This window comes from Nansenia antarctica (genome assembly GCF_963989245.1).
Source record: "Nansenia antarctica genome assembly, chromosome: 17".
Classification (NCBI taxonomy): Eukaryota; Metazoa; Chordata; class Actinopteri; order Argentiniformes; family Microstomatidae; genus Nansenia; species Nansenia antarctica.
The window spans coordinates 21493643-21521339 of NC_137687.1; the positions used below are offsets into that span (position 1 = coordinate 21493643).

General features: G+C 48.4%; 1 protein-coding gene across 1 annotated transcript; it reads right to left on the bottom strand.

Moving 5' to 3' along the window:
• Nucleotides 1–10135: 10135 nt before the first annotated feature.
• On the bottom strand, nt 10136–26995 carry LOC308172499 (gelsolin-like; the record flags this gene model as incomplete). Its single annotated transcript, XM_080547399.1, has 15 exons — nt 10136–10305; nt 12620–12680; nt 13012–13089; nt 13783–13904; nt 14476–14650; nt 14852–15025; nt 15420–15510; nt 16641–16774; nt 18690–18994; nt 19455–19587; nt 20147–20236; nt 20572–20721; nt 21353–21514; nt 22083–22237; nt 26803–26995. 15 exons carry the CDS (start codon nt 26993–26995, stop codon nt 10136–10138), a joined length of 2193 nt encoding a protein of 730 aa, XP_080403525.1.
• Nucleotides 26996–27697: the final 702 nt, after the last annotated feature.

Here is a 27697-nt window from a genome sequence, read left to right on the forward strand (position 1 = left end):
TAGTTTTTATTTCTATTAATATAACATAAATGTTTTACATCTAGTTTTAGTTGTTAGTTTAGTTTTAGTTAACTATAATAATATTGTTGTGTGTGTGTGTGCGTGAGCGTGCAAGTGCAACGTGCAACAATAAGTCTTATCTTAATTTATCTTCAGGTGCGGGGCAAACAGTTCTGGATATGTACGAGACATGGGCGGCTTTTGTGGGAAAGCTGGCAGTTCTTTCAAGGGACGTCGCTACCTCCACTTTCCGCTACTTCGGACACTTACGGGAGCTGTCAGTGACGCACAGCATCAGCACCACTGAAATATGCGAGTACATCAGAATGCTTGAGTCGGAGTTCAAAACACGCTTTCAGGAGTTTCAGAAGTATGGGCCCATGTGTGACGGTCGGGATTATTACCGCCGCCTTGTAGGGGTTACAAAGTACTTAGTCTGGGGAGGACTGAGTGGGACAGGATCTAGGTGCCCCACACCCAATACCTATGGCCTCAATGTTCAGGTGAGTGAGCAAGTTGTTTACTGTTTAGTAGCTTGGGTTAACGTCAACCTCTTAGACGGGGTAAAGTGGGCTTTAGTAGGTGGCCGTGAAAAGTGTGTGCAGTGTGTGCGAGGTAAGTGCCGAACTGACCTGACACCACCCCCTACTTTACCTAGGTCTAGCTAAACAGGTGAGGCGCCCCTACCCCCAGGTAAGTAAATGAAATGGGAAATTACAGCTGTTATTCCCTTCAAATGTTTACTCAAGAATAAACACAGAGCTTATGGAAAATTATCCAAACACAAAACGGTTAACATTTGGGTCAAGAAATTCAATATGGTATGGTTTCATTAATACACTGGTCACTAGCAAGAAATCACATGAAAGGCAAATCAATGCATACAATACATCTGTTCTAATTCACCATCCAACCCTGAATGCTTGAAATTTACACTCAATAAACCATACCCTTTAAATGTAACATTATCAACTTAACTGAATGCAGATAAACTCAAAACAGGCATTTCACTCTTACTTTAACATTGACATTTAACAACATCTCAGTCTGAATGAGCAGTCCTTTTCTTCCAGTGTGGGTTTGTGTATGCGTGTGTGTGTGTGTGTGTGCGTGTTCTGCAGGTATTAGTTACCAGCGCCGTTGCTGTACAGTTCAGTTCAGTTCAGTGGGCGTTGTTAACAGTTGTGTGTGTGCACTTCCAGTGCGGGGTGTGTGTGTGTGTGCGCGTGCGAGCGTTAGTCCGTTCAGTTCAGAATCAGAATCAGAATCAGAAGACTTTTATTGCCATGACATGTAAACATGTTAGGAATTTGGTTTGGTACCATGGAGCACGGTTTACAGAAGGACAGGTGCAAGACAGGACAAGACAGTGCAAACCAACATCAAAGTGCAAGAGTCATAATTAATATAAATATAAAGTGCAGAGATCAAGTGTTCAAGTGTTCATATCCAGACAGTGCAAAGCTCTCTGGGTGGGGGTGGAGGGAGGGTAGATAGATAGGGGTCAGGTCAGGGGGGGGGGGGGGGGGCAGCGGCATTTAGGAGCCGGATGGCTGTGGGGAAAAAGCTGTTTGTATGTCGGACCTTCACAGTATTTATGGACCGCACCCTCCTGCCTGAGGGGAGCGGGGCGAAGAGACCGTGTCCTGGGTGTGCGGGGTCAGCCATGATCTTCCTGGCCCTCCCCAAAGCCCTACTTTTAAACAGGGCCTCAAGGGGGGGCGAAGGGCAGCCAATCACCCTCTCCGCCGAGCGTATCACCCGCTGCAGCTTGGCCTTGTCCTTGGCCGCTGCAGCGGGGAACCAGATGATGATGGCGGAGGTGACGATGGACTCAATGATGGCCGTGTAGAAGTTCACCAGCGTGGTCTTAGGAAGGTGGAATTTCCTGAACTGCCTCAGGAAAAACAGTCTCTTCTGGGCCTTTTTTGTGAGGGCGTCGATGTGGGGCCCCCACTTCAAGTCCCGAGAGACTGTCACCCCAAGGAAGCGGCATGACTCCACTGTGGTGACTGGAGTGCCTCCCAGTATGATTGGAGAGGGAGGGGGTGGGTTCCTCCTGAAGTCCACTATCAGCTCCACTGTCTTAAGAGCATTTAGCTCTAGGTTGTTCCGGGTGCACCAGGAGACCACCAAGTCAATCTCGTTCACAGTTCTGTTCGTCTGCGCACGGTATGCGTGGTTGGTCAGTGTTAATGGCAAGGTGTGGTGCAGAGATTACCCATACAGCAGAGATCGCACGTCAAGGATGTCTGATGGCTGGCAGGGCAAACTTCGAGAAACCTCGCTGAACTCACGCGTCACTGGCGCACGCTTCTCCTCTGTGCAGGGCAACGAACACCAACAACGAGTAGCTCCTTTTCTCTCTTAGTTCACATACGGGGTGGGGGAGGGGTGAGCATAACTTTTAGCTAGCACTCCACACCTCTCGATACTGACGACGTTCAGGCTTGCTCTTCCTAAATAAAACCCTCGCAAATTAACGTATCCCTCTTAGCGACCTAGACGATCTAGATAACAGCACTAGACCCACACTTGAATGCTTTTCCAGCCATCTTCATCCATGTAGCCTATCTGTGCATCGCCATGTAGCTCCAGCTAATAGCAAACGTCAATTTCAGTTCAATGAAGCCCGACTCCGGCACTATCAAAGGAAACGAAAAACACAAACGTAACCGTGTTACTGATTTAAAGCGTGTCACTTTGTATGACCACTCGGTAATATCTTCTCATCAAAACTTTTATACTTGTAAACAGCCCACACTGTTACCGCTCCGTTCACGTTGCTCGTTCCCACTCACTGTTTTTCTTTCAAGCACCCCTGCGCATTCATGTGAGCTCGTCTTAAAGGCGCAGCATATATTTGTACCCGCTACACATGTTCTCTTTCCTGATAAAACCAGACAGCTTTGATGGACATGAACTGGATTCCTCTCTGCTGGACTGGATGGACACACAGGACATGACAATGCAGCTGATTGAGATTAAGAGTTCATCATTGTGGATGTCCAAGTTTGCAGAGCTACGCAAAGAGTTGGAAACCACCGAAGGGCATGATCACGGATCCCGCATCGCCACCTGCTGGATGTCTGTACCGGAGAAGTTCAGCTCTCAGGAACATTGCACTGGCTTTGCTGACAGTCTTCGGAGATATTCTCACACATGAAGAGCGTGCTGAGCCTCTCACGCAGCCGTCTGACAACTGATCACTCCGAAGATTGTGTGTTACTTAAAGTGACCAAGTACCACCCCCAGATAATGGAGTTGAGCAAAGGAAAACAGGGCCAGGGATCACATTGATTGTTAGGACTGTTTACATGGCTTTGCATACATAGCTCTTTGCAACAAAAAAGTTTGTTGTGGTTGGAATAAAAGAATAAAATGTAAGTAACAACCAAATCATTATATAAATATAAATTATAATTCTTACAAGTAAGACCCTTGTATAATCACCATCCAGTTAGGCCTACTTATTAAAATGATAACCATAGGGAGCGCAGTTAGCAACTTTGGTAGAAATTGAGCGCTCCAATTTGCTTAAAGTTGTGCTACGCATCACAAAGTTTAGTTGTCTTAGATGTTATGTTGGTCATTTTGTTCAAGTTTCAGTTAGTTGACTGTTAGGCCTGTTTATTTAGCATACATGGCTTTGCATACATAGCTCTTTGCTGAAAATTGTTGTTCATGTTGTGGAATAAAATTGCAGATCTGTTGGTCTGTTTGGTTTGGTTTGATGTCGAGTCATAATTAATGTTGATATTGTGGTTGGCACACTGACTAACAAGAACATTTTAAAATGGCACTTCATATCAAAAAGGTTGCCTACCCCTGGGCTATACAAACATCATTAAAGAGCAGAAGTAACAGCAGGTTAAAAGAAATAGGTAAACAAGTTAAAAGAAAAACTAAAAACAAATAATAACAAGACACAGAAAGACAGGCTTTTGGGGTTAGCCAGAAGCCTGTCTGTACAAGACAGTCTTGAGCTGTTTTTTTAAAAGCCTCGACCAAGACCGCTGATCTAAGGTCCAAGGGCAGAGCATTCCAGAGCCTGGGGGCCACGGTGTGTAATGCTCCATCACCCTGGGTCTTCAGTAGGGATGTCCCGATCCCATTTTTTCACTACCGATACCGATACCTGGGCTTCAGGTATCTGCGATACCGATATCAATCCGATATTTGTATTTATTGTTTTACTCCTGAATAATAACAAATACTTCCCCAGTATATAGTCCACAACAACAGTTGGCTATTAAAGACTGCCAGCCTTTATTCAAGCAGCAGAAACAGTACTCTGCAGTACTCAGTGACCAACTGGTTAAAACAATTTAAACAGCAGCATTCAGCATAGTAGAAAAAAAAGAGTTACTGTCTGATTTCTAGTTTTAGTGCCTTCAGGTTTTTATTCTATTTATCTTCTCTTACAAATGGCAAATCAATTATAGGACCCCTTTTGCAGAGTCGAAGGGGTGACAACAATATCAGGTTTTCGTTTTTTAAAAGTTTTAAAATACCCAGTCGAACAACAGTTTAACGATCACTAAATACGTACTCTCGTTTTAGGACGTGTTCAAAAGCAAGGACTGTGTGTTCATCTAGTTATGTGTAGGTATGTGTTTTTACCGTGTCCATGTTCTCTCAGCAGGTTGTGATGATATAAAAACGCAGTTATACGTTCCTAGCGATGTTCCGCTGTTAGCAGCGTTTGTTGTTGTTGTTTGATCAGAGTCACTTTTCTCCTGTCGCATTCTGAATGCACCAACATTCAAATACTCATGTATGTTGTCTTGATTTTTTTTCCGATTTCAATGTATGACGCATCATTTGAAAGCTTACAATCTGTAGTTTCAGAATATGTAAATAACCGAAAAATTACTTAAGCAAATGTGACGCGATCTGGTGGAATGATCAAGGAGGGGGCAAAGTCATTTTTCTGTTTTTTACATATGCTTAAACTACAGATTGTAAGCTTTCAAATGATGTGTCATACATAGACATCAGGAAAAAATGTAAGACAACATGAGTATTTGAAACTTGTTAACCCTGAAAACCAGTGGTGTGCCGTCAGGGCCAGCAAGGCCTTCTCTGCTGGCCTAAACATCATCAGAATATACATTTTATTTTAATATATATTTTCCACAAATATGTATTAATGATTCCCCATAGTCTATTCTCTTCATTTCATAGCTTTCCTCTTGGTTGCGCTGCTTCCAGTCTCCGATTGAGATTTGGAGGGCTGGCCTTTATGTTAGAGCTTTTATCCAATCAAAATGTGTTGCTAGGGGGCTCAAAAATCTGCCCGCCTTCACATTAAACGGTGCTGCGGATTCGACCTGTAACTTAACATTGGAACGAGAAAACCTGTGGCGTACCTAGTAAACCTACGTAGATGCGAGCAAAAGCAACAACGGCGCCTTCTGTAAGGCTCAATGATGTCAGCACCCAGCACGTCTTTTGATTGGATACGCACTATTGCTACGCACTATTGATACGCACTATTAATATTCACTATTGAGATGCGGAACTATGCCGGTAGATGTGAAACTTTTGAAAGTGCGCAGGGAAACGGAGCCTCACAACGAAAGCTTTCGTTGACTGATCGATAATACTGATCGATTGTGTCCTGTTTTTGGGTAAACAATAACTTTCATGTAGGGGACACAATGAAAGCGCCAAGTCCACAAACAGAGGAAACTACGTTGAGCTTCTTTCTTTTCTGGCTGAAAACAACCCAGATTTACATTACCACCTGTCCACAAACAAAGTGTTTACTGGGACGTCAGGCAAAATACAAAACGACCTGATTTTTGCTATTGCTGAAGTGATGGAAGAAGAGATCAAAATGGAGATTAAAAAGGCACCCTTTGTCGCTATTATGGTGGACGAGACGACAGACGTGGGTAATGTAGCGATCTTAAAGATGGTAGTTTAACACTCTTCATTGTAAATGCGGATTTATTGATTAAAAATGCTTCGGAAATATTAATATAACTCTGTTGTACTTGTCTGACTATGTTAAGGTGATGCAACGCCCGGTTATACTGTGTTTCTGTCTAGTTTCTAGAGCCATGGCGTCATAACGATGGTATTAAGAGGTAGAATAATTCAGGTAGGAATGTGTCGGACATCACTGAAGGCCTAGGTGTGAAATGCACCGCCCGCCACTGCTGAAAACTAAATCCTGAGGAAACGGCTTTAAAAGATTTGGGACTTTTTCACACCTTCACACCGGCAGGTAATGGGCGGTAACAATAGCTGGTCAACCCCACCCCCAACCACTCCCCCTCTAGATTGACAGCTATCAGCTGTCAATTCATAGCTTTCATGTGACGTCACAGCATAGTGGAAACGCCCACCTGACGGGCAAAAGGCACTTTTTGCGGGCAAAACCCACGGGCAAAACCCACTTTTTGCGGGTTAATAACTTTTTCCCCCCGTGGGTTAGGAAAATAATTCCAACGTGTCCGGATAGAGTAGAAGACAGGGAATCCAACACTATTTGAATGGAGTCGATCCTCCACTCCTATCACCGTGGACACAGCAAGGAGCGAATTCCCGGATATAAATATTCCCTCGCCTCGCTGACAGCGGGAGTTGGGAGTTTCGTCCAGCAGCCGGTGAACGCCCGGTTGATCGAGTTTCATATTAAAAGTATATCTTCTCGGGGTGTCAGCGCGTTGGTTAAGGGCTCAAAATGACCGTATACTGATGGTGAATTTAGCAATAATAGTCTTATGTTTGTACCACCTCCATAACCGGTGTTAATCACGGGAAAAGCCGGTCAAGGAGGCACCCTTTGCAGGTCAATAACTTTGATTCTCCGGGGGTTAGGAAAATAATTCCAACGTGTCCGGATAGAGTAGATGACAGGGAATCCAACACTATTTGAATGGAGTCGATCCTCCACTCCTATCACCGTGGACACAGCAAGGAGCGAATTCCCGGATATAAATATTCCCTCGCCTCACTGACAGCTGGAGTTGGGAGTTTCGTCCAGCAGCCGGTGAACGCCCGGTTGATCGAGTTTCATATTAAAAGTATATCTTCTCGGGGTGTCAGCGCGGTGGTTAAGGGCTCAAAATGACCGTATACTGATGGGGAATTTAGCAATAATAGTCTTATGTTTGTACCACCTCCATAACCGGTGTTATTCACGGGAAAAGCCGGTCAAGGAGGCACCCTTTGCAGGTCAATAACTTTGATTCTCCGGGGGTTAGGAACATAATTCCAACGTGTCCGGATAGAGTAGAAGACAGGGAATCCAACACTATTTGAATGGTGTCAATCCTCCACTCCTATCACCGTCGTGTATCTTGATAGTTCTTCATGAGTGAGGTGGTCTAAATAGTAGGCAGCCATGTTGAGCGATGTTGCTATGATACTTTTTGCCCGTCAGGTTGGTGGTTGCTAGGGAAGAAACCACGTGACTGAAAGCTATGAATACTGGTCACTGGGTCAGACAGCTATAGTTATACAGCTATAACATTATTACCTAGCAAGGTATTACCTAAGCTAATTACCCAGCTTATTATTATTTATGGTTGTAACTGTTATTGTTAGTCTTTTAATGATACAAAAAAGTCTTCAATCAGAATTTATTTTACAGTACACAAGAATAAAAATATTTCGCTTTGGTTCTTCAACAAGGTACATAGTCACAATAATAAGTAATAAAGTGATAAGTACAAGTGATGGTAGTCGCACTACAGCAGAACAATAGTGCGACAAGCTGTGCAAAGTACAATCAGTGTGCAAACATTAGTGTTAGTCACTGGGTCAGATAGACTTTTCAAAGAGAAGTTTACGGTACTTAGCTAGATATTGCTAACATTATCACCTATCAATGTTATTACTGTAGCTAATTAGCCAGCTTATTATTATGGAGGCATTAAGAGTAATTTGCTGATGTCTTGTGCTGGAAATAGTGTAGTGCTCAGTAGTCAATGTCCAGCCTTATAGTTCAGTTTAGTTTGAATTGAGGGCAACAACTGAGAACATACAACAGACTATACACAGGTAAGCATGCAAGGTCTGTGAATTGACTATCAATAGATAATAAATCATGACACAGTTCAAAATGCTGTATCTATGCCCAACTGTTCTTGTTATTCAACAAAATATTGCCAGAGTGTGTGGTGTACTTCAATGAGCACTCGGCTCTGAGTTGTTGAGCTGCTGTGTCTGGTGGGGTGGGGGGCATCAAAGCTGCAACAGAAAGAAGATAGTACATTAAAATATTGCCTACAGTTACTGGCACTCCATGTTCATAAAATACTACCATACCATGTTCATAAAATAGCTAGCCTAATACATGACAATGATAATTACCTAGTCACTAGGCTAGTGCTCTGAGTAGTGTTAGCGGCTAGCGGCTAGCTCGTTCATAACAAACAAAGGAACACATGTTTTTAAACTTTTAACATTTCTGTAATCTATTACACTTGACATGTTACAGTATTCCAGTATTACACACTGAACATGCGTCTTACACACAACTTTTACAACGTAGACATACTAACCGTACTTACAACTTAGACAGACATTTCTGAGCTACAATGCTAGAATGCTAACAACAATGGTGGCACAACAATGTGCTTTCAGTTAGTTGCTAGTGGGTAATAATAAAGAAATGTCTAAATACACGAACACACTGGTTTCAACTAGTAACTAACTTAACTAACAAATTCGCTATGTACATAAATAGATCTGGCTCATAATAGATCTTACCTTACAAGTCTTAGTGGAGTAAACAAACCAGCGCGCTGCTTCCTGACTCTTCTCAAAGCAGCACTCTACTTCCTGACTCTTCTCGTAGCCAAATCGATCGACCAATGAGAAACAACCTGGATCCAGTTCCTCCCCTCCCACAATAAGAGAATTTCCCGGGAGAAATCCGGTGAAAAATAAGCTTATTTTGTTGACTAAGTACACATATTTAACTATCGTAAAACTGCTCGAAAAAATAACGAGTGGGTAGTTCAAAACCTTAACTTGTGTCTGGTGACAAAAAAACGAAATCAGATTTTTTTGGTGTAAAAAACTTTGAACGCAAATTTGAAGCCTTTGCACTTTGCGCCCACATCGCAGTTCGATGACGTCTCGTGGTTTATGACACAAATGGTTTATGATTTCACCAGCTGGCATCATGACATTGTCAGACTCCTTACACACAGGTAGCTACTAGCCAACTGTCAGGCACGCGACCACTGACTACTACTGTTGTCATCACGTGAGTGACACTGAGATCGCGAGCCCCAGATCGCTGCCAATTTTTTTTCCTGTGCGATCTGCGATCCAGCATTCAGGTCCAATATCGCAGCGATATGCAATATCAATATCGGATCGGGACATCCCTAGTCTTCAGTCTGGCACGGGGGACAACCAACACGCCCTGGTCAGAGGACCTGAGAGACCTACTGGGGCTGTAAGGACGCGGTAGGTCACAGATGTAGGCAGGTGCCTGACCATGGAGGCTCTGTAGGTGACGACCAGAACCTGGAAGTTAATTCTATATGTGATGGGGAGCCAGTCCAGACTTTCTGGACCTGGTCAACAGCCTTGCAGCTGCATGTTGCCTGTCTAACTGACACAGCCTGTCTAACTGTCTGTCTCACTGACACATCCTGTCAAACTCTCACTGATGACCAGAACATTGAGTGGACATTTTAATCAGAGTCAGAGGTCCATGTTTTATGGGTTTGATGGAGGGGGGGGGTTTGTGCCTTGAAAATGATAATGACTTTTAAAAAAAATACTCTTGACAGTTTGTTTGTTTGTAAACGTTTATTGTTATTATTATTAGGCATCTGTTTGATTCTCACGTTTGTAAAGACACCCTCCCATATGTTTGTAAATAATGAAATGAATATGTCTTTAATGGTGGACGGATGTGATGTCATAATGGTGAGGGGGGGGGGGGGGGGGGGGGGGAGCAGCAGTGAACCATGAACACAGTTGTAACAGCAGAGGACCAGGGAGGCTGGGGGGGGTGTGTGTGTGTGTGTGGGGGTGTGTGTGTGTGTGTTAGTGAGGCTTTGGGTGTGTGTGTGTGTGTTAGTGAGGCTTTGGGTGTGTGTTAGTGAGGCTAGGTGTGTGTGTGGCTAGGTGTGTGTGTGTGTGGCTAGGTGTGTGTGTGTTAGACGTGCAGCCCCTCCATGGCCCGCTCCAGGGGGTCGGTGGTCCAGTACTGGTGGTCCCAGCCCAGGAACCAGCCCGTGAAGGTGGGGGGCTCGCTGCCCTGGACCAGCCTCACCACGGGGGTGCGGGGGTCGCGCTGGGACGGGTCCGTCTCGATGTACCGGGCGGCTGAAACAACACAGAGATCAGCTGAAACAACAGAGAGAGATCAGCTGAAACAACAACAGAGAGATCAGCTGAAACAACAACAGAGAGATCAGCTGAAACAACAACAGAGAGATCAGCTGAAACAACAACAGAGAGATCAGCTGAAACAGCAACACAGAGAGATCAGCTGAAACAACAACAGAGAGATCAGCTGAAACAGCAACACAGAGAGATCAGCTGAAACAACAACAGAGAGATCAGCTGAAACAACAACAGAGAGATCAGCTGAAACAGCAACACAGAGAGATCAGCTGTAACAACAACAGAGAGATCAGCTGTAACAACAACAGAGAGATCAGCTGAAACAACAACAGAGAGATCAGCTGAAACAACAACAGAGAGATCAGCTGAAACAACAGAGAGATCAGCTGAAACAACAACAGAGAGATCAGCTGAAACAACAACAGAGAGAGATCAGCTGAAACAACAACAGAGAGATCAGCTGAAACAACAACAGAGAGATCAGCTGAAACAACAGAGAGATCAGCTGAAACAACAGAGAGATCAGCTGAAACAGCAGAGAGACATCAGCTGAAACAACAACAGAGAGACATCAGCTGAAACAACAACAGAGAGATCAGCTGAAACAACAGGGAGAGATCAGCTGAAACAACAGAGAGAGATCAGCTGAAACAGCAACCAGCAGAGATCTGTATGTATATTGTATATTACGTGTATATATACAGTGATGCTTGAAAGTATGTGAACCCTGTGTGCAATCATTTATTTATTTTTTTTATTATTTTTTTTTACCATGAAATCTTTATTATCTGACATAACAGGTTAATATTTACCAATTCCACATGTTGGTTTAGAGGGAATCATGCGTGTAGTAGGAAAACTAATTATTATAAAGACATTAGTGCAGGTGCAAAAATAAGTGAACCCCAAGTTGCCTTGGTTACATCAAGTAGGTAAGTAGAATCAGGAGGGTAGATAATTGGGTGCCAAATGAACCAGTTGAAGGAGAGATCTTTAGGAAAGAGTTGGGACTCTGATAAATAGAGATAAGAAACCTGGTCAGTTTTGTGTTATCCATACAGGTGAATGTGTTATCCATACAGGTGAATGTGTTATCCATACAGGTCAATGTGTTATCCATACAGGTCAATGTGTTATCCATACAGGTCAATGTGTTATCCATACAGGTCAATGTGTTATCCATACAGGTCAATGTGTTATCCATACAGGTCAATGTGTTATCCATACAGGTCAATGTGTTATCCATACAGGTCAATGTGTTATCCATACAGGTGAATGCAAAACACACCATGCCGAGAGGAAAGGAGATCTCAGAGGACAGCAGGAAGAGGTTAGTGAGAGCACGTCAGTCTGCGGAAGGCTATGGAAGATTTGAGTCCCCCAAAAAAGCTATGATTGCACACAAGGTTCACATACTTTCAAGCATCACTGTATATATATATACACACACAGGTATATTACAGCAGAATGGCGGGGTGTGTTAGGGGGGTGTATTGGGGAGTGTAGGGTTAGGGGGGGTGTATTGGGGAGTGTAGGGTTAGGGGGGGTGTATTGGGGAGTGTAGGGTTAGGGGGGTGTATTGGGGAGTGTAGGGTTAGGGGGGGTGTATTAGAGGGTTATGTTGGGGGGGTGTATTGGGGAGTGTAGGGTTAGGGGGGTGTATTGGGGAGTGTAGGGTTAGGGGGGGTGTATTGGGGAGTGTAGGGTTAGCGGGGGTGTATTGGGGAGTGTAGGGTTAGGGGGGTGTATTGGGGAGTGTAGGGTTAGGGGGGGTGTATTAGAGGGTTATGTTGGGGGGGTGTATTGGGGAGTGTAGGGTTAGGGGGGGTGTATTGGGGAGTGTAGGGTTAAGGGGGTGTATTGGGGAGTGTAGGGTTAGGGGGGTGTATTGGGGAGTGTAGGGTTAGGGGGGGTGTATTAGAGGGTTATGTTGGGGGGGTGTATTGGGGAGTGTAGGGTTAGGGGGGGTGTATTGGGGAGTGTAGGGTTAAGGGGGTGTATTGGGGAGTGTAGGGTTAGGGGGGGTGTATTGGGGAGTGTAGGGTTAGGGGGGGTGTATTGGGGAGTGTAGGGTTAGGGGGGGTGTATTGGGGAGTGTAGGGTTAGGGGGGGTGTATTGGGGAGTGTAGGGTTAGGGGGGGTGTATTGGGGAGTGTAGGGTTAGGGGGGGTGTATTGGGGAGTGTAGGGTTAGGGGGGGTGTATTGGGGAGTGTAGGGTTAGGGGGGGCGTATTGGGGAGTGTAGGGTTAGGGGGGGTGTATTGGAGGGTTATGTTGGGGGGGGGGGTGTCACCTGACACCATGCCCTCTGTCTTCTCCTCCTCATGGGCCTCTTCTCCGATCCACACAAACACCTGGGGGGGGGGGGGGGGGGGAGGGAGGGAGGGAGGGAAGGGGGGGGGGGGGGTGCGGTAAGGATTAGTGCTCACTAACACAGATTTAAACACCTTTGAGAGAAAGAGGCCTTCTGGGTACAGTCTGAGATCTTTGATTTCATCTTATGGAAAAGTGGAGCATAAGAACAGAAGTCCTCCCCTCTACCCTCCCTGGCCTCTACCCTCTACCCTCCCTGGCCTCTACCCTCTACTCTCCCTGACCTCTACCCTCCCTGGCCTCTACCCTCTACCCTCCCTGACCTCTACCCTCCCTGGCCTCTACCCTCTACCCCCCCCGGCCTCTCCTCACCTGGTCCCAGGTGTCCAGGATCATGACATCATCAGGCGCCAGGTCCTCCTGGGTCATCTCCCCCGGCACCTCCTCGATCTGCACAGGAAGCAGTTAGTTATTAACAGGAAGCAGTTAGTTATTAACAGGAAGCAGCTCTTTACTGACAGGAAGCAGCTCTTTACTGAGAATGTGTCTGTTTAACAGGAGGCTGGTGGAGGTAGTCTACCTCCCCCAGCCTCCCCTGGTGTTCTACCTCCCCCAGCCTCCCCTGGTGTTCTACCCCCACCCAGCCTCCCCTGGTGTTCTACCTCCCCCAGCCTCCCCTGGTGTTCTACCTCCCCCAGCCTCCCCTGGTGTTCTACCTCCCCCAGCCTCCCCTGGTGTTCTACCTCCCCCAGCCTCCCCTGGTGTTCTACCCCCACCCAGCCTCCCCTGGTGTTCTACCTCCCCCAGCCTCCCCTGGTGTTCTACCTCCCCCAGCCTCCCCTGGTGTTCTACCTCCCCCAGCCTCCCCTGGTGTTCTACCTCCCCCAGCCTCCCCTGGTGTTCTACCTCCCCCAGCCTGCCCTGGTGTTCTATCTCCCCCAGCCTCCCCTGGTGTTCTACCTCCCCCAGCCTCCCCTGGTGTTCTACCTCCCTCCCCCAGCCTCCCCTGGTGTTCTACCTCCCTCCCCCAGCCTCCCCTGGTGTTCTACCTCCCCCAGCCTCCCCTGGTGTTCTACCTCCCCCAGCCTCCCCTGGTGTTCTACCTCCCCCAGCCTCCCCTAGCAGTGACGGGACGGGACTCACGATGAACTGGCCCGTCTTGTTGGAGCAGGCGAACAGGCGGGGGGGGCGGGCGGCCATCTTGTCCTTCAGCCTGGAGGAGGTACGGTACTCCGCCCTGCCTCCCAGAGCCTCCCAGAACTCCTCTACACACACACACACACACACACACACACACACGTATGTTAACACACGCACACGCACATGTTAACACGCACACGCACACACACACACACACACACACACGCATGTTAACACGCGCGCGCACGCACACACACACACACACACACACGGCAAACTGCGGCCCGTGGTCCATTTTTAAAACATAATGGAATATGGCCGACACATGACACGTGCACCTGACTGTATTGTACTTCTTAATTTTAACATTATACAGGGCTGTGAAGGGGGATCACCATCCTGACTAAGAAGCAATCTGAGGCTGCTGTTTTGAGAATGAACTGCCAACACTTTTTGTAGCAAAATAAATGAAAACCCATTAATAGAAAGTTGTGATGTAGGCAGTTTTTTTCATATTCAATTATCAAGCATAACGTACCTACATTTGGTTGATGTTGTTAACTTTAATACACTAGATAATCTGGGGCGAGATATCAGCCTTTCCTATATTTTTCTGTAAGTGGCCCTCAGTGAAAAAAGTTTGGACAACCCTGAGTTAAAGGGTCGGACAGGACAGGCCACGCCTCCTAGACCTACCTGGCTCCTCCCCCTCGGGGGTGTCGGAGGCGGAGCCTCCCAGCAGGTCAGTGAGCTGCGTGGCCCCGCCCCCCTCCGCCCCGCTGCTGCCCACCCCCCGCCACAGGAACCAGGAAGCCGGCGTCACCAACAGGAACGCATCGTTAGAGTTCAGGTGAGACGCCTCAGGACCCACCTGGGAGGAGGGGGGGCAGGGGAGGGGGGGGAGGAGTATAAATATATATAAGTATATAGTGTTATAACTGTGTTATTACTGACAGGAAGCTGCTGTTTAAGGAAGCAGCTATAATAACGGTATAACAGGTTCTCACCTCGACAGCCCAGTGTAGTAACAGTGTAACAACAGTGATACAGCAGTGTAATAACAGGAGCTCACCTCCACGGCGCGGGTGTTTCCGGCGGTGTTGGCTCTGACCTGGAACAGCCGTGTGTCTGGGGGGGGTGGGGCCTGGCCCCCCCTCCTGGACGTGCCCCCCCGGTGCACCACCAGGGGCGCCCCCCCCCACAGACTCATCAGGTGGGCTGGCTCCTTCCCCTGGACCACCCGCACCTGCACACACACACACACACGCGCACACACACACGCACACACACACACGCACACACACACACACCTTGACTGATCATTTCTCCACAGTAGAGCCCCTCCCCCCCTCCCTCACCTGAACAGCTGACCCCTCCCCCCCTCCCTCACCTGTACAGCTGACCCCTCCCCCCCTCCCTCACCTGTACAGCTGACCCCTCTCTCCCTCCCCCCCTCCCTCACCTGTACAGCTGACCCCTCCCCCCTCCCTCCCTCCCTCCCCCCCTCCCTCCCTCCCCCCCTCACTTGTACAGCTGACCCCCCCCCTCCCTCCCTCCCTCACCTGTACAGCTGACCCCTCCCTCCCCCCCTCCCTCCCTCACCTGTACAGCTGACCCCCTCCCTCCCCCCCCTCCCTCACCTGTACAGCTGCTCCTCCCAGCTCCTCGTCCAGCTGGACGGCCAAGATGGCCGACGCCCCCACCTCATCCTGGCTGGAGGCCGCGCCCTGCCTGGGGGGAGGAGGAGGAAGGGGGGAAGGGGGAGGGAGGAGGGAGGAGGGAGGGGGGAGGGGGGGGGGGGAGGAGGGGGGTGTCAACTCAACACGCCCTTCAATAATGTCTTCACACAAAGCAATAGCGCTTCTGTGTCAGCCATGGGCCCACATAACAACCATGTCACCATTTAACACCATCGATTACAAGACCCTAGATAAAATCATGTCACGTCTTAAACCATCCACCTGTGCCCTTGATGTCCTGCCAACAAGCTTTTAAAAACATATTTAGCTGCGCGGCAGGTGAACTAATACAAATAATCAACACTTCCCTTTCATCAGGAATCTTCCCTGAAGCCCTGAAAACTGCAGTTATTAAGCCTCTACTAAAAAAGAACGGCCTAGACCCATTTGTACTAAACAACTACAGACCCATATCAAACCTTTCCTGTACAGGAAAAATAATTGAAATAGCTGCCCACAAACAACGTAGCAATTATTTGACCCTGAATGATCTCTTTGATGACTTTCAATCAGGCCCCCTACATAGCACTGAAACAGCCCTTATTAAGGTCCTTAATGATATTTGTGTAAACACTGACTCTAGAAAAGTCTCCGTTTTGGTACTGCTAGATCTTAGCACTGCCTTTGACACTGTAGACCACGACATTCTAATGGATAGACTAAAAACCTGGGTAGGACTTTCAGGCACTGCCCTAAACTGGTGTAGATCCTACCTACAGGACAGAAGCTACTATGTCTCCATTGGCAACTTTGTATCCAACCAAATGACATGTGGGGTTCCCCAAGGATCAATCCTTGATTCCTTGGCCCCCTTCTATTCAATCTCTACATGCTTCCATTGGGACACATCATAAAGAAGAACAAAATTGCCTCCCACAACTATGCGGATGACACTCAAATCTACATAGCCCTCTCACCGAACGACTATAGTCCCATCGACAATCTCTGTAAAAGCATTGAGCAACTAAACATCCATGCCTTTGTTGTCAAGCGTCCTTGGGTCTGAGAAAGGCGCTATATACATCTAAGACATTATTATTAGTAGTAGACTTGATTATTGTAATGGTCTACTAACAGGCCTATGTAAAGGGGCTCTCCCCCCCCCCCCCCCCCCAGACCTACCAGATGTAGATGATCTGCCCCCTCCTGCCTGCGTGTTCGTAGTTGTAGAGGATGATGTAACTGTCGCCGCCGTAGAACTGTCCATAGGCGGGGGATTCCAGCTCCACCTTGTCTGCCCCCTCCACACGCCACACCTGCAGGGGTCAGAGGTCAAAGGTCAACACACACACCTGCAGCGATCAGAGTCTCAGGGGTTTTACTTCCCCCTCTTGTACTGTTTCTCCAGAGTCACATGTATCTGTTCTAAGTTGCTTGGGCTAAATGCCAAACATGGAAATGTAAATGTAAACACACCACCTGGTCTGCCCCCCCCCTCCCCAGGGGTCGTAGGTCAACACTGAGTGTGTACTGTAAGACGAGAACAAACAACAGGTGGCCAACTGTCCTTCTGTCGCTGTGGCGACCGCACCCCGGCCCCAGGGCCGTACTGAGGTCACATGATACTGGGGTCAACACGCCAAAACCACAACACTGCAACAAGGTGCTGCTCAGGTAACAACAGGTAAGGTAACCTAACCCCCCCCCCACACACACACACACACACACACACACACACACACACACACACACACACACACACACACCCCACTCCCCTACCTGTTTGCCCCCCTCCCCCTGGTCCCCCTCCCCCCCCACCCCCCTCACCTGTTTGTCCCCCTCCCCCCCCCCCCCTCACCTGTTTGTCTCCCCCCCACCCCCTCACCTGTTTGTCCTCCCCCCCCCACCCCCTCCCCCTCCCCCCCACCCCCCCACACCTGTTTGTCCCCCCCACCCCCTCACCTGTTTGTCCCCCCCCCCCCCCCACCCCCTCACCTGTTTGTCCCCCTCCCCCCCCCCCCCCTCACCTGTTTGTCCCCCCCACCCCCTCACCTGTTTGTCCCCCCCACCCCCTCACCTGTTTGTCCTCCCCCCACCCCCTCACCTGTTTGTCCTCCCCCCCCCCCCCCTCACCTGTTTGTCCTCCTCCCCCCCCCCCTCACCTGTTTGTCCCCCCCCCACCCCCTCACCTGTTTGTCCCCCTCCCCCCCCCTCACCTGTTTGTCCCCCTCCCCCCCCCCCCCTCACCTGTTTGTCCCCCTCCCCCCCCCCCTCACCTGTTTGTCCCCCCCCCCCCCCCACCCCCCCACCTGTTTGTCCCCCCCCCCCCCCCCTCACCTGTTTGTCCCCCCCCCCCCCCCTCACCTGTTTGTCCCCCCCCCCCCCCCCCTCACCTGTTTGTCCCCCTCCCCCCCCCCACCCCCTCACCTGTTTGTCCCCCTCCCCCCCCCACCCCCTCACCTGTTTGTCCCCTCCCCCCCCCCCCCTCACCTGTTTGTCCTCCTCCCCCCCTCACCTGTTTGTCCTCCTCCCCCCCCCCTCACCTGTTTGTCCCCCCCCCACCCCCTCACCTGTTTGTCCCCCCCCCCCCCTCACCTGTTTGTCCTCCCCCCCCCCCCCCCCTCACCTGTTTGTCCCCCTCCCACCCCCTCACCTGTTTGTCCCCCTCCCCCCCACCCCCTCACCTGTTTGTCCCCCTCCCCCCCCCTCACCTGTTTGTCCCCCTCCCCTCCCCCCCCTCACCTGTTTGTCCTCCTCCCCCCCACCCCCTCACCTGTTTGTCCCCCTCCCCCCCCCCCCCCCCCTCACCTGTTTGTCCTCCTCCCCCCCCCCCCCCTCACCTGTTTGTCCCCCTCCCCCCCCCCCCCCTCACCTGTTTGTCTCCCCCCCCCCCCCCCTCACCTGTTTGTCCCCCTCCCCCCCCCCCCCCCTCACCTGTTTGTCCCCCTCCCCCCCCCACCCCCTCACCTGTTTGTCCCCCTCCCCCCCCCTCACCTGTTTGTCCCCCTCCCCCCCCCCCCCCTCACCTGTTTGTCCCCCCCCCCCCTCACCTGTTTGTCCTCCCCCCACCCCCCTCACCTGTTTGTCCTCCTCCCCCCCCACCCCCTCACCTGTTTGTCCCCCTCCCCCCCCACCCCCTCACCTGTTTGTCCCCCTCCCCCCCCACCCCCTCACCTGTTTGTCCCCCTCCCCCCCACCCCCTCACCTGTTTGTCCCCCCCACCCCCCTCACCTGTTTGTCCCCCTCCCCCCGGTCCACCATGCCGTGCTGGGCCGCCATGGCGTCTGAAGCGTGGAGCGACGCCTCGTCGAAGTCCACCTTCTCGATCCGGGCGATCCTGCCCTCCACGTGGGCGGAGCCTAGCCCCACCGTGTCCTCCGCGTCGCGCCACGCCCCGAAGAAGTGCTTGAACAGCGGGGTCTCCCCCCCCTGCGGCAGGATCTGGACCTGGGTGTGGCGGGGGTACCCCATCTTCTGGAGGAACCTCTCCGCCGCCCCCATGGCAGCGCTCCGCTCCTCCCTGTTGGCCTGCTTCCCTGGAAGGGGGGGGGGGGGGGGGGGGGGTGAGGAGGGGAGAGAGGGAGGAGGGTGGAGGGGTGGAAGGACACAGGCATGTCGTGTTAAAACACGTCAGATAGATGACAGTTTGGGCACTCTGACCTGCCAGTGGTCCTCAGAGAGTAGCTAGCCCAGAGAGCAGCTAGCACAGAGAGCAGCTAGCCCAGAGAGCAGCTAGCCCAGAGAGCAGCTAGCACAGAGAGCAGCTAGCACAGAGAGCAGCTAGCACAGAGAGCAGCTAGCCCAGAGAGCAGCTAGCCCAGAGAGCAGCTAGCACAGAGAACAGCTAGCCCAGAGAGCAGCTAGCCCAGAGAGCAGCTCGCCCAGAGAGCAGCTAGCCCAGAGAGCAGGTCAGGTGACCTAGCTATCTTCCCAGAGGTCAGAGGTCAGGTGACCCATCTACCTTCCCAGAGGTCGGAGGTCAGGTGACCCAGCTACCTTTCCAGACGTAGATGGTTCCGTTGGAGCCGTTGTCGAGGATGAAGCACTCTCCTGCGTCCAGGTCACCCTGGGAGAACGGGTTCTCTGCTGCTACCATGGTAACGTCCATGTCGCCACTGGCGTTGGACACCTGAGGAGCGTTCACAGTTCAGGTGTTTATAAATGTTTATCTAACTGTTTATCTAACTGTTTATAGATGTTTATAACTGTTTATAAATGTTTATCTAACTGTTTATAAATGTTTATCTAACTGTTTATAAATGTTTATCTAACTGTTTATAACTGTTTATAGATGTTTATCTAACTGTTTATAAATGTTTATAGATGTTTATCTAACTGTTTATAACTGTTTATCTAACTGTTTATAGATGTTTATCTAACTGTTTATAGATGTTTATAAATGTTTATCTAACTGTTTATAAATGTTTATCTAACTGTTTATAAATGTTTATCTAACTGTTTATAAATGTTTATCTAACTGTTTATAGATGTTTATAAATGCATGTCTAATTGTTTATAAATGTTTATAAATGTTTGTCTAACTGTTAATAAATGTTTATCTAACTGTTTATAAGTGTTTATAAATGTTTGTCTAACTGTATAAATGTTTATAAATGTTTATCTAACTGTTTATAAATGTTTATAAATGTTTGTCTAACTGTTTATAAATGTTGTGGTTTATTCATCACCTTGTACAGTTTGGCCAGCTTCCTATTGGACACATCTGCGGTGACATCATCAGAGTGCGCCTCAGGTAGGTCTGGCTTCGGTCCTAGGATCTGTCACAACAACACAACACTCTGTTACCATGACAACAACACAACACGCTGTTACCATGACAACAACACAACATAATAACAAGCTGTTACATTCAACACAGTGTGTGTGTGTGTGTGTGTATGTATGTATATGTATGTATATGTATGTATATGTATGTATATGTGTATGTGTGTGTATATGTGTGTGTGTGTGTATATGTGTGTGTATATGTGTGTGTGTGTACGTGTATGTATGTATGTATGTATGTATGTATGTATGTATGTATGTATGTATGTATGTATGTATGTATGTGTGTGTGTGTGTGTGTGTATGTGTGTGTGTGTGTGTGTCTCACCTCCAGCATCTTCTCAGGCTCCTCCCCCTCCTCACAGATGTGCAGCTCAGCCCGCCCACAGCGCTCGTTGTCCCGGATACCCTTGGACACCTGCGTGGCCTTCAGCCGCTCGAAGCGGTTGCTATGGGAACCGCTCCACTGGTAGATCTCCTGCAGTCACACAGAGGTCGTCATGGTAACCGTCATTACATTTACATTACATCGCCCAGGGACCACACAGACACACACAGACACACACACAGAGACACACATTTACATCGTTGGCATTTAGCAGACGCCTTATTCCAAAGCGACTTACAATTTGACTAAGTAAGTGAATCATCAATCGACCAGTCGTAGCAGGAGGAGTGATCTAGCTCAGGTGTAGCAGGAAGAGTGACCTAGCTCTAATCTTGGCAGTCGTGATAGAAGACTGAGAAACAGTACAAGGGGGGGAAGTAGGAAGGAGGCAGGTGTCTCAGGAGACACAGAATAGGGGGGGGGGGCAGGCGATGGCTGTATCATATATCATACATCTTCACACCACGACATCTATTATTCAGTGACAAATGACACCTCTACGCTGGTTGTCATGGTGACTGTGTGGTGTCGTCATGGTAACTGCGTGGTGTCGTCATGGTAACTGTGTGGTGTCATGTTGTCATGGTAACCGTGTGGTGTGGTCATGGTAACCGTGTGTTGTGGTCATGGTAACCATGTGGTCATGGTAACCGTGTGGTGTCGTCATGGTAACCGTGAGGTGTCGTCATGGTAACAGTGTGGTGTCGTCATGGTAACCCACGCTGCCCAGGTCCAGGATGAAGCTGTCCCCCTGGTTGAAGCTGTCCCAGCTCAGCTCCACCTCCGTCGCCCTGACGACCCGCCGACCCCTGACCTGCAGCAGACGCTCCACCTCCACCTCGTTGGTGTTCACCTGCTTGAACCCTGAGGCCACGCCCCCTTTCTGCAGGCAGAGACCATGAATGGATGAACGTAACGCATTGTATTATACTGTATGTCATTAATGATGAACAGGAGGGATGGATGAATGAATGGATGGATGGATGAGTGGATGGATGGATGGATGAATGGATGGGTGGATGAATGGGTGAATGAATGGATGGATGGGTGAATGAATGGATGGATGGGTGAATGAATGGATGGATGGATGGATGGATGAATGGATGGATGGATGGATGAATGGATGGATGAATGAATGGATGGGTGAATGAATGAATGGTTGAATGATTGGATGGGTGAATGGATGGATGGATGAATGGATGGGTGAATGAATGAATGAATGAATGGATGGGCGAATGAATGGAAGAATGGATGAAAGGATGCATGAATGAATGGATGAGTGAATGGATGAATGAATGGATGGTTGATTGAATGGATGAACGGATGAATGAATGAATGGATGGTTGGATGAATGGGAGAATGAATGGATAGTTGATTGAATGAATGAATGAATGAACAGCCCCATCCATCCAGGGTCAGGGTCAGGGTGTGTGTCTGTGTGGGAACCTCACCATGTACTTCAGGCCGGGTTTGAAGTACCCAGCGAAGGCTTTGGACTCGTAGCCCTGGACCTCGCGGTACTGGACCGGCTCGCCGCCCAGGAAGTCGTCCATCTGGCACGTGAAGATGGCCGCCGCGCCGCTCTCGTCCTGGGTGCACTCACTTCCTGCACAGACAGGAAACAGGAAGTACAAGTCTGTCCTCAGACGTGGAGGGCTTTAGACGTATGTTTAGATGTATGTTTATATAATATAAAGATATATGTAGATGTATGTATATGTATGTATATATATATATGTATATATATATATATATATATATATAGATAGATAGGTAGATAGATAAATATAGATATGCAGATGTATGTATATATAATCTAAAGGTATATGTAGATTTATGTATATATAATATAAAGATATAAACTCCTCAAAGAAAGTTCGGAGACGTTATTTCGGTAGACTATTCCTCCCCTTTTATAATACCAATTGGTATTGTATTTTATATCGTTGATATAAAAAAAAGCCTGATTAGTCACCTTTACAACGAGGTACAACTTGTAAGGATCATGCATTCGTGGAAGGAGCAACACAGCTAAACGTGTGGGTAGCGGCCCAAATTTGTTTCCAAAATCCCCTGCAATATTCTTCTAATCTTCTATATATAGATGTAGATTTATATATATATACAGTGGGGAGAACAAGTATTTGATACACTGCTGATTTTGCACGTTTTCCCACTTAGAAAGAATGTAGAGGTCTGTAATTTTTATCATAGGTACACTTCAACTGTGAGACAGAATCTAAAAAATGTTTTCCAGAAAATCAAATTGTATGATTTTAAATTGCATGAAATAAGTATTTGATACATCAGAAAAACAGAACTTAATATTTGGTAAAGAAACCTTTGTTTGCAATTACAGAGATCAGACGTTTCCTGTAGTTCTTGACCAGGTTTGCACACACTGCAGCAGGGATTTGGGCCCACTCCTCCATACAGATCTTCTCCAGATCCTTCAGGTTTCGGGGCTGTCGCTGGGCAACACAGACTTTCAGCTCCCTCCAAAGATTTTCTATTGGGTTCAGGTCTGGAGACTGGCTAGGCCACTCCAGGACCTTGAGATGCTTCTTACGGAGCCACTCCTTAGTTGCCCTGGCTGTGTGTTTCGGGTCGTTGTCATGCTGGAAGACCCAGCTACGACCCATCTTCAATGCTCTTACTGAGGGAAGGAGGTTATTGGCCAAGATCTCGCGATACTTGGCCCCATCCATCCTCCCCTCAATACGGTGCATTCGTCCTGTCCCCTTTGCAGAAAAGCATCCCCAAAGAATGATGTTTCCACCTCCATGCTTCACGGTTGGGATGGTGTTCTTGGGGTTGTACTCATCCTTCTTCTTCCTCCAAACACGGCGAGTGGAGTTTATGCCAAAAAGCTCTATTTTGGTCTCATCAGACCACATGACCTTCTCCCATTCCTCCTCTGGATCATCCAGATGATCATTGGCAAACCTCAGACGGGTCTGGACATGCGCTGGCTTGAGCAGGGGGACCTTGCGTGCGCTACAGGATTTTAATCCCTGACGGCGTAGTGTGTTACTGATAGTTTTCTTTGAGACTGTGGTCCCAGCTCTCTTCAGGTCATTGACCAGGTCCTGCCGTGTAGTTCTGGGCTGATCCCTCACCATACTTATGATCATTGATGCCCCACGAGGTGAGATCTTGCATGGAGCCCCAGACCGAGGGAGATTGACCGTCATCTTAAATTTCTTCCATTTTCTAATAATTGCGCCAACAGTTGTTGCCTTCGCACCAAGCTGCTTCCCTATTGTCCTGTAGCCCATCCCAGCCTTGTGCAGGTCTACAATTTTGTCCCTGATGTCCTTAGAAAGCTCTTTGGTCTTGCCCATTGTGGAGAGGTTGGGGTCTGATTGATTGAGTGTGTGGAGAGGTGTCTTTTATAAAGGTAACGAGTTCAAACAGGTGCAGTTAATACAGGTAATGAGTGGAGAATAGGAGGGCTTCTTAAAGAAAAACTAAAGCCGCTTTTCCATTGACCGGCCCGGGTCGGGTCAGGTCGGGTCGGGTCGGGTCAGGTCGGGTCACTTTTGATCTGTTCTGTTTCCATTACACAAACCGAACCGGACTAGTAGGAGGAGTCGTCGATAGTAGGCGGAGTTACGCGTCACACGCAGCCTGGCAAAAAGCTTCCGGGTGTACACAGCAGTGATTTTTTGGGAGAGAAAGAGAAAGAGAGAGAGGAAGCTATGTACACATAATAAAGTCATGTTTTTTGAACCCTTAAAACCACTGCCTTCACTTGTCTGCTTTATGAACTGTAGTATCATCATCGGGAAACGCAGACAAGACGCGAATCTACCGGAATTTGACTCATGACACAGCCGGTGTTATTCACAGACAAACACGGTGCCGTTTGCGGGTTAATAACTTCGGTTTACCGGGGGTTAGGATAACAATTCAAACGTGTCCGGAAAGAGGAGAAGCCAGGGAATTCAAAAGTTTTTGAATGGAGTCGATCATCCACTCCTATCACCGTGGACACAGTGCGGAGCGAATTCCCTGTTAAAACCGGCATTTGACTCATGAGTGAATGGTGAAAATGGCTGGACGGCTGCTGGCGAACTCCCGGTTCATCGAGTTTACGGTTAAAAGCATAACTTCTCGGGGTGTCAGCGCGGTGGTTAAGGGCTCAAAATGACCGTAGACAGATGGTGAAGTTAGCAAAGGAGTATTGTGTTTTTTTTACCACCTCCACAGCCGGTGTTATTCACGGACAAACACGGTGCATAATAGCGATTTTTGTGTTGTGCTTGTTGTAAATAAAAGTTATATGATTCATTGAAATGACATTAAACTAAGATAATACGATGGTCAGCATAATTTTCCGAATCTTTATTAATAAGCTATTACAGAAAATGTAGTGACATTTTCCTAGTGAATGTGGTATTTTCAAGATGGCGGTTGTGAAGAAATAATATGGGATGGGACATGGGATGACGATTGTCCATTGACCAATCAACGGTGTGGGACCTGGGACCTGGGACCCTGGGACCCTGCTCGGATGTGGTACCTGGGACCTAGGACTGAAGCGACCCGGACCGACGAATGGAAAAGGGAACCGAAGCGGGCAGACCTAGGTCAGCACCAGGTCAGCACCAGGTCTGCATCGTAGTGGAAAAGCGCCATAACAGGTCTGTGAGAGCCGGAATTATTACTGGTTGGTAGGTGATCAAATACTTATTTCATACAATAAAATGCAAATTAATTATTTAAAAGTCATACAATGTGATTTTCTGGATTTTTGTTTTAGATTCCGTCTCTCACAGTCGAAGTGTACCTATGATAAAAATTACAGACCTCTACATTCTTTCTAAGTGGGAAAACCTGCAAAATCAGCAGTGTATCAAATACTTGTTCTCCCCACTGTATATATAATATAGATATGCAGATTTATGTATATAAAATATATAGATATGTAGATGTATGTATATATAATATATAGATATAGTATATAGATATGCAGATTTATGTATATATAATATACATATATATATATATATATATATATATATGCAGATGTATGTATATATACAGGGGTGCACATAACTGGTGCGCCAGTGCGCATGCGTCGCCAAAATGCATGCTGCGCGGAAGATCAGCGGCATGAACGCGCTCTTGCGCACCAACAGCTGGGAGCGCTGGGAGAGGAATTTACTTCCTCAAAATTCACCTGCTGACTGCTGACTGCTGCATCACTGCAAGCCCCGTAACGCCATCACAACGACCACGGCGACTCCCCTCACGAAAACATTCGGAAAGTATCGTAACTTGTACTTTCATTGCGCGTACCGCGTATCGCGTATCGCACGGTTATCACGCCGACACGTGACAATTCAGTCCCGAACGACTCGTCGCTAAAAGGAAAAACAACCCCAAGGAACTTCAGGTTTCTTTTCTCTGAAGCTTTCAAACGTTCAGACGTTTGTTTTACAGCTTCATTATCGCACCTAGACCCCTGACCCAGGGAATATGGTTGGGAATTCTATTAGAAAAAAAAAAAGACTTTGTTGCACAATCAAAATAATGAGCTATTTAAAGTGATAGCCTACAACATCCTCTACCATGGTTGCAATTGAGGACAGTGATAACTTACAGCAGTCAAGAGAGCAGTGATGATGATGATTAAGCTTGTAGCATAAATAAATGCTTAGGCTGTAACTTTTTGTTGAAAAGTTGATTTCAGGGTTTACAGAACAGAGCAGTGCTTAAAGAGATGTCAGTTGATTTCATTGTGTTTAAAGAGCAGACATTCAGTTAGTGCTTAAAGAGATGTCAGTTGATTTCATTGTGTTTAAAGAACAGACATTCAGTTAGTGCTTAAAGAGATGTCAGTTGATTTCATTGTGTTTAAAGGAGTCTGACAGACTTTCATGCTTAAAGAGCAGTCATTTGATTTTGCATTTGTTTCTTTTGTTTTGCACACAATCATTTGTTCGTTCATCTTTATTTATGAATAAATGTCGTTTTGCTAATATAAGTTATCCATGTATCCCTTTTTTATCCATCCTGTGGGACGGGTCGTGACTCGCGAGCTCGGGGAGCACCAAGCAGCATCCCTAGGTGCTCCTCTGAGCACTGGCCCCAAAAAGTTATGTGCACCCCTGTATATATAGATATATAGATATGCAGATGTGTTGGTTCCGGCCCGGCCCGTACCTTGCCAGAAGTGCAGGTCGTACTGCAGGTGTCCAGAGCGCTGCCTGACGGTGTTGAGGACCAGGTAGGCGTCGCCGCAGTAGAACCCTCCGTGGAGGTTCTCTGGTACCGGCGCCAGGTCCAGCTTCTCCACCCGCCACACCTGCAGACCGGACCTCTGGCCCGCCTTCTCAAACTCTGGGTGGTACACCATGCTGCAGGAGGAGAGGGGGAGGGGAGGAGGAGGGGAGAGGAGAGGATGGGGACGGGAGGGGAGAGGAGGAGAGGGGAGGAGGGAAGGGGAGAGGAGGAGAGGGAGGGAGAGGAAGGGAGGATGGGAGAGGGGGAGGAGGGGAGGGGAGGTGAGGAGGGGAGGGGAGGAGAGGATAGGGAGGATGGAAGAGGGGGAGGAGGGGAGAGGAGAGGATGGGGACGGGAGGAGAAGAGAGGGGAAGAGAGGGGAGGGAGGGGAGGAGAGGTTGGGGAGGGGAGGGGAGGATGGAAGAGGGGGAGGAGGGGAGGATGGAAGAGGGGGAGGAGGGGAGAGGAGAGGATGGGGACGGGAGGAGAGGGGAGGAGAGGGGAGGAGGGAAGGGGAGAGGAGGAGAGGGAGGGAGAGGAAGGGAGGATGGGAGAGGGGGAGGAGGGGAGGGGAGGATGGGAGGAGAGGATGGGGAGAGGAGAGCAGAAGAGGGTAGGGTAGAGGAGAGGAGGAGAGAGATTTCCTGCATCAGATTCAGGTGGGAGTGTAGTAGCACCATATAATTACATCTCTGAGTGAGCAGGGAGGAAAGGAATGTGCTATTATGTCACTGGCCAGGTAGGGTTATGGTAAGTCCCACCTGGGAACATCACCACTAGTGTGTCCTTGAGTAAGACCTGGGAACACCACCACTAGTGTGTCCTTGAGTAAGAC